The sequence below is a fragment of the Pseudoliparis swirei genome, chromosome 23, assembly GCF_029220125.1.
Source record: "Pseudoliparis swirei isolate HS2019 ecotype Mariana Trench chromosome 23, NWPU_hadal_v1, whole genome shotgun sequence".
Taxonomy (NCBI): Eukaryota; Metazoa; Chordata; class Actinopteri; order Perciformes; family Liparidae; genus Pseudoliparis; species Pseudoliparis swirei.
In genome coordinates this window covers 2,958,555-2,966,797 of record NC_079410.1, presented here as the reverse complement: position 1 = coordinate 2,966,797, position 8,243 = coordinate 2,958,555, and the positions used below count along the sequence as shown (strand labels likewise).

At 38.9% G+C, this 8,243-nt stretch overlaps 1 protein-coding gene across 1 annotated transcript; it reads left to right on the top strand.

Moving 5' to 3' along the window:
• The first annotated feature begins 277 nt into the window (after positions 1–277).
• On the top strand, positions 278–7,417 carry hlfa (HLF transcription factor, PAR bZIP family member a). Its single transcript, XM_056406744.1, has 4 exons — positions 278–590; positions 1,479–1,811; positions 5,318–5,532; positions 6,618–7,417. The coding sequence occupies exons 1-4, from the start codon at positions 476–478 to the stop codon at positions 6,786–6,788; spliced, it is 834 nt and encodes a 277-aa protein (XP_056262719.1). The 5' UTR covers positions 278–475; the 3' UTR covers positions 6,789–7,417.
• The last annotated feature ends 826 nt before the right edge of the window (positions 7,418–8,243 follow it).

Genomic DNA, 8,243 nt, shown 5'->3' with positions numbered 1-8,243 from the left:
GCTAATAATTACCAAAATAATTATTCCTCTGCTTGAATAGTCTATGCTTTATGTATTGAATAATTTATATAATAATATATATATTATAATGTATATATTAATATATATATTATATATATATATATGTTTTATATATAATATATAATATATATATTCATTTAATTATATGAACGACGCTTCCCTCCCTCTCTCTCCCTCCATCTCTCTCTCTCCCTCTCTCCCTCCCTCCCTCCCTCTCCTCCCTCTCTCTCCCTCCCTCCATCTCCAGCCGCCGGTCTCCAGGCTGCCAGCCTCTCTCCGTCCTGCTGCCGCGCGGAGTCCCGTCTTCAGCCTCCGAGCCGCCGGTTCTCCCCTCAGGACTCCAGAGGATCCATCAGTCTGTTTTTGGTGGCGGAGGGGAGGAGGAGGGGAGGGGGAGAAAACCACGACAGACACACACACTTCTTCTTTCTCCACCTGCCCTTTAAAAGACAGAATGGAGAAAATGGCCAGAGCTCTCGCCATGAACCCGTCGTTCGCGCCGCCGCCTCACGGCGTGCTGAAGTCGCTGCTGGAGAACCCGCTGAAGCTGCCTTTCCACCACGATGACGGTACGTGTTCATTTAGTAAACACTCAAATAAACTCAAATAAATTCTAATAAACTTGTCTTCACCGACTCTGCCTTCGCTTCCTCTCCCGGTGTGTTCATTTAAATTCCGGTTTTAAACACAGTTTAACTAAATACGCGCCGAGTGACCCCTCTTAATTATACGCGATCTTTGAGCGAAAAAGAACGTATTGTTGAAGAGTCGAGGACAGCAGAGATATGAACAAACAGACAGATGATTGTCTCGGCTGGATTTCAGTTGGCATGAACTTCACTTCAGGCTAACAAGCTCGTGTTAGCTCGTACTTAATATCTAAAAATGCACAATTGAAGACCGATTAGCGTTTGTTGTTGTTGTTATTGTTGTTGTGCTATTTTTATTAAGCGTACCGGTGCGTCTTTAACCTTTAAGACCTTGTCTTCAGGGGGATTTATATTAGTGGTACCGCAATCTGTCGATAGAGGACGTCGTTTGTATTGTAGTGATGTTAAATCAAATAAAACAATTAAAAATAATCATGCAATGTAGTATTTGGTTGCAAAACAATAACTTCATGGCCGTCAGTATTATGGAAAATTACAAACGTTTTGGTAAATTGGTTAAACTGACCATATATATATATATTATATATATATAAATATATATATAAATGTAATGTTTAAAATATATATATAATATATACATATATAAATATAATGTTAATTTAATGTTTGAAATGAATATATATCAATATATATAAATTTAATGTTAAAAAAATTAATATATATATTTATATGTATATATAATGTTAATTTAATGTTTGAAATAAATATATATATATATATAATAAAATAAAAATGTAAGAAAATATATATATATATGTTTATCCATACATATGCGTATACTCTCAGGCTTCGGGAAGGCCCAGGAGAAGGAGAAGAAGCTGGAGGACGACGGCCGCGAGGCGAGCCACCCCCAGTCGGCGTTCCTCGGCCCGACGCTGTGGGACAAGACGCTGGCGTACGACGGGGACAGCTTCCAGCTGGAGTACATGGACCTGGAGGAGTTCCTATCGGAGAACGGCATCCCGGCTAGCACGGCGGCGCCGGGCGAGCAGGCCCGCCGGGGCCCGCAGGCCACGACCCCCGCCGCCGCCGCCGGCACGCCCACCGCGGCTGATCTTGGCGGGCGCCGTGCAGCGGGCATGGCGCCTCAGACCTGCCTCCGCAGCCCCGGAACAGCAGGTAGGAAAACCACATGCTGTGAGAAAGACACACGCACACACACACACACACACATATACACACACACACACACACATATACACACATATACACACATATACATACACGCACACACACACACACACATATACACACACACACACATATACACACATGTACATATACGCACACACACACACACACACACGCACACACACACGGAAGAAAACCTGCACGCCAGGAAAACCCGCGGCTTCACACGCTTCTTCATACCTCCGACAGGTCATGAAGGCTCCAGGAGGCTGTGACACACACACACACACACACACACACACACACACACACACACACACACACACACACACACACACACACACACACACACACACACACACACACACACACACACACACACACACACACACACACACACACACACACACACACACACACCGAGAAGAAGAGTCATGCTCTGTGGGACTTCATGGGTCCTGCTGGACTTCGTGGTTTAAAGGGTTAACACAGCTTCATTTATATAACCTCTCAATACAACTATAAAACACAAGTATGCAGCTACACATACACGCGTACACACACACATACACACACACACACACACATGTTGGAGGTCTAGAAGGAGAGCTGTGATATTTTGTGATGTTTGCTGAACATAAATCCTCATTTTATGTCAGGTGTGCCTCGTTGTGTGTGTGTGTGTCTATGTGTTTGTGTGTGTGTGTCTATGTTTGTGTGTGTGTGTCTGTGTGTGTGTGTATGTGCAGTGTGATGGACACATGCAGGCGCCGTGTGCAGCAGCGCTTGAGCTGCTTCTGTCATGTAGGCGCAATATTGTTCCAGCTCGCCCCGTCTAACCGCCCACAACAACAAACACAAACCTCTGTTGCCCTGCAGCAAATAGCGTTGTTATGACGACCGAGGGGGGGTCAAAGGTCGAGGTGGCTGGGTGATGATCGTCCTCTCGGGTGTCATGTGATGATGTCATGAGCGACCTGCAGGAACAGGAAGTGTGTGTCCTTCAAAGTAAATGCGCATCCGCAGGCTGTGGTTGGTTCTTTAGTGCTTTCACTTGGACCTTTCACAATAAAAGCCCCAATGTCCAATCACAGAAGAGTATTTTTCATTTGTGTAACGTATTATTTTCTTTAAAAAAATTCTTTAAAGGAGGAAAGAAGGAAAGAGGAAAGATGGAAGGAAAGGAGGAAGGAAGGAAAGAGGGCTTTTGTTGAGGACTATTTTCAGCGGCGGCTTAAGCCACATTGGACCGCAGCAGGACGATGTGTGTGTGTGTGTGTTGGTGTGTGTGTGTGTGACTTTAATCCCATTGAACTGCTGTGTGTGTGTGTGTGTGTGTGTGTCACAGCCTTCTGGAGCCTTCATGACCTGTAGGAGGTGTGAAGAAGCGTGTGAAGCCGCGGGTTTTCCTGTCGTGCAGGTTTTATCCCTATGTGTGTATGTGTTTGTGTGTGTGTGTGTGAGTGTTTCTTACTGGGTCATGTGACAGTTTTTCGTGTTAACGTTTTGAAACTAGTTTAAAGTCTATTCGTGGCTAAAGGGCACGCTGGTGCTGTGCAATCTGTGTGTGTGTGTGTGTGTGTGTGTGTGGCACATGAGGATCGCCTCGTCTTCTTTTCGTGTCAGAAACACGTTCATGTCCTTCAAGGTCAAAAAAAAAATTAGCATCACGTAAAATGATGCTAATTTATAAAGAAAAATTGTACTGAGTGCAAATTATGACATCATGACTCAAAGTATGACATCATGACTCAAAGTATGACATCATGACTCATCAGGAGACTTCCAAACACATTTGTTGTCTTGTTTACTTTAGTGCTTGAACATCAGTCATCCACAATAACAACTAAATACATGTTTTTAAAAACCCCTCTTTTTACATCTTTTGTGATTTGGACTTTTGGACATTTGAGGAATTACGACGTGACACGTTTCCCTAAATGAATCCCGGACTCGGCCGGTTCTTCTGCATTCCGGGTTTATAAACACGTTTAAAACCCAAATTCATGACTTTCTTTCTCGTTGTTGTTGTTATTGTTGTTATGAAGAAGCCCGTTACTCCCTTCCGGATGCACCTTTTTTCTCTTTTATTCATTTGTTTTTATGAAAGCTCTCCAAAGCCAGGAGGCCGTTGGCCTGACGGTCTGCTGGTCTGGGATCAGCCGAGTTAAAGATGTATGAAAACCAATGAAACGCTATGAGAGGGCTCCCCCTGCCGGTTCGGATGAGGCACTGCACCTCTCCACCTGGTGACCAAATACACCCTATAAACTACAACGGGCACTCGGTAGAGCGCATACCTTCGCATATCACAAGATTGGGCATTGAATTATGAACATGTTGGCATTAGTTGCATGCCAATTGGATAGAAATTGACCGAGCTATGGTAAAAAGAAGATGTTGACCTTTTCATGACCTTGACCTTTGACCCAATTGAACCCAAAATCTAATCAAATGGTCCCCGGATAATAACCAATCATCCCACCAAATTTCATGCGATTCGGTTTAATACTTTTTGTGTTATGCGAGTAACACGCATACAAATAAATAAAGAAATACACGTCGATCAAAACATTACCGTCAGCATTTTCAATGCGAAGGTAATAAAAGTGTCATCTTGACTTTTTGATGATGTCATCATGACGTGTACTCACGATAATAATACTTGATATACATAATTTAAAAATAGTGATAGTAATAATGCTGTTTATTTTTAACATCAAAACAACATAAACTAGAATGGGCACTCGGTAGAGTGCATACCTTCGCATATCACAAGATTGGGCATTGAATTATGAACATTTTGGCATTAATTGCATGCCAATTGGACAAAAATGTATCGTGCTATGGTAAAAAAAAGATGTTGACCTTTCCATGACCTTGACCTTGACCTTTGACCCGATTGATCCCAAAATCTAATCAAATGGTCCCCGGATAATAACCAATCATCCCACCAAATTTCATGCGATTCAAGAAGATTTTGACCTGTTCATGACCTTTGACCTTGAACTTTGACCCGATCGATCCCAAAATCTAATCAACTGGTCCCCGGATAATAACCAATCATCCCACCAAATTTCATGCGATTCGGTTCAATACTTTTTGAGTTCTGCGAAAGATTTTGACCTGTTCATGACCTTTGACCTTTGACCCGATCGATCCCAAAATCTAATCAACTGGTCCCCGGATAATAAACAATCATCCCACCAAATTTCATGCGATTCGGTTCAATACTTTTTGAGTTCTGCGAAAGATTTTGACCTGATCATGACCTTTGACCCGATCGATCCCAAAATCTAATCAACTGGTCCCCGGATAATAAACAATCATCCCACCAAATTGCATGCGATTCGGTTCAATACTTTTTGAGTTTTGCGAATAACACGCATACAAATAAATAAATAAATACACGGCGATCAAAACATAACCTTCCGGCATTTTCAATGCGAAGGTAACAAAGCTCCAATAATTGGTATGATTTGGTGTTTCCGCAGCGCCGGCCTCGGCCCGCGACTCCCCTCCCCCCATCGACCTCGAGTTCATCCAGGTGCCCCTGGTCTACGAGCCAGACCCCCAGGACCTGGCCCTGTCCAGCGTGCCGGGCCAGGAGATGTTCGACCCCAGGAAGTGCAAGTTCTCCGCCGAGGAGCTGAAGCCGCAGCCCATGATCAAGAAGGCCCGCAAGGTGTTCATCCCCGAGGACCTGAAGGTGAGGGGCTGCTGCGGGGGAGGGGGGGGGTCAGGGGTCGTGGGATTTAATTTATACATAAAAAAGAAAAGGGAAGTCTAGCATATTTTTTAAAATCCCACATTTTCCTTTTTATTTCACTAAATAAATGTTTTTATATAGGTTTACAAATATCTGTATGTATATAAATCAAAAACTATATCTAATATATATATTTGTATATATATTATTATATGTATATTATTATATATGTATATATTATATATATTAAATATATATATATAATATATATATCTAATCTTTTATTTATATATATATATATAAAATGTGTTTTGTTTATAAAATATATATTTATATATAATATATGTATACAGGACTGTCTCAGAAAATTAGAATATTGTGATAAAGTTCTTTATTTTCTGTAATGCAATTAAAAAAACAAAAATGTCATGCATTCTGGATTCATTACAAATCAACTGAAATATTGCAAGCCTTTTATTCTTTTAATATTGCTGATTATGGCTTACAGCTTAAGAAAACTCTAAAATCCTATCTCATAAATTTTTTATATTTCCTCAGACCAAGTAAAAAAAAAGATTTATAACAGCTGAGTGTTTGTCAAGGCTCAGGAAACCCTTGCAGGTGTTTCGAGTTAATTAGACAATTCAAGTGATTTGTTTAATACCCTACTAGTATACTTTTTCATGATATTCTAATATTTAGAGATAGGATATTTGAGTTTTCTTAAGCTGTAAGCCATAATCAGCAATAAATCAGAATAAAAGGCTTGCAATATTTCAGTTGATTTGTAATGAATCCAGAATGCATGACATTTTTGTTTTTTTAATTGCATTACAGAAAATAAAGAACTTCATCACAATATTCTAATTTTCTGAGACAGTCCTGTACATATATAAATATAAAATATATTTTTATATGTATATTATTTTATATATATGAATATATATATATATAAACTATATTTATATATACATATATATATTTGTATTTATATATATATATATATATAAGATATTTTTATATAAATAATATATTTATAAAAATATATATATATAAAAAATGTGATGTATTTACTTGCCCCTCAGGACGACCGGTACTGGGTGCGGCGCCGGAAGAACAACGTGGCGGCCAAGAGGTCACGTGACGCCCGGCGGCTGAAGGAGAACCAGATCGCCATCCGGGCGAGCTTCCTGGAGAAGGAGAACGCCGCGCTGCGCTCCGAGGTGGCGGAGATGAGGAAGGAGCTCGGCCGCTGAAAGAACTTTGTGGCCAACCCTAACCCTAACCCTAACCCTAACCCTGACCACGCCCCTTTTACCCCTCCCGTTTGATGGACAAGTGTCCCGGTACCCCCCCCCCCCCTTCTACATACATGTATATGATTTGAGTTCTATCCTGTTTATTTTGTTCTGTGTACAACTAAAATACATATATATAGATATATATCTATATATATGTGTATTATATATATATAGTTGTGAACCCCCCCCCCCCAGGTGAATTGATGCCATGCTGTGTGTTCATTCACACGTGAGATCAGCACCGTCAACGGCCGTTTCCCCTTTTGTTTCTTCTTCTGTGGTTTCATCATGTGACTTGTCCAAGAGCCCCCCCCCCTCATAGCCCCCCCCTTCATAGCACTTCAAATATAATATATATATATTTATTTCTCCTGTGTAATCGTGACTTATTATTATTATATATATATACTTTTTTTTCTCTTCATGAACTGGACATTGACCAACGATCCACAACTAAACTCATACAATGACCTATCTGCCCCCCCCCCACCATTGAATTAACTTTATTGATCTTCACAATCTTAAGTTTTACACACAAACAAATTTCCTCCGCCTCATATTTATCGACCTTTTTATTTCTCAGATGGAAGATTGTTGTTTATACAATATATAGATATTTATTACAAATATGTATATAAATATATAATTTTATAAATATATATACATAAAAAATATATATATATTTATAAAAAAATATATATATAATTTTATATATATCTATTTTTTGATATACATATATATATATTTCATAAATATATATCTTTATACATATATTAATAAAAATATATATACATAAAAATATATATATTTTCAATGTATACATATATATAATAAAAAAAAATATATATTGTTATATATATATATATAGTTATATATATTCTGTTGGTATAATTGTTAGTTCTATTAGTTCTTTCCTCTGTTTGTTTTGCTGATTTTTAGCATGATTTTTCTTTCACAGGAAGAAAATGTGCAAATATTTTATTTTATTTTTCAAAGTTGTTGATAATTATCTTTTGCTCCCGTTTAAATTTAGCGTGATTTAATGTGAACGTTTTTATTTTAGAAATCGATACCTGTCCGCCTGTGTCTCTGGTTGTAGCTCTGTGTTTTAAATATGGCTGTATGAATGTAAAAGATGTTGACAAACAACAACAACAGCAGCGGTTGGGTGGTGTTGTCGATGCGGTGGTTCACCATCAATTTGTTTACTGCGGACCAAAAAGATGATATGTTGGTTACTAGAGATATGTTTATATGAAGCTTATTCCACCTTCTTTTTGTACAGTATTTTTCCTAACATTGACTAAAATATGTATTTTGAAAAATATATATATATATATAGATATATGTTATATTATTTCTTAATTTGTTTAAATTTCTTCTAATTTTAATTTAGCCATTTCATTATTT

Coding starts and splice junctions, on each gene's coding strand:
- hlfa (XM_056406744.1), top strand. CDS start 476: ATGGAGAAAATGGCCAGAGCTCTCGCCATGAACCCGTCGTTCGCGCCG. Junction 591..1,478: donor GCCTTTCCACCACGATGACG/GTACGTGTTCAT, acceptor GTATACTCTCAG/GCTTCGGGAAGGCCCAGGAG. Junction 1,812..5,317: donor CCGCAGCCCCGGAACAGCAG/GTAGGAAAACCA, acceptor GTGTTTCCGCAG/CGCCGGCCTCGGCCCGCGAC.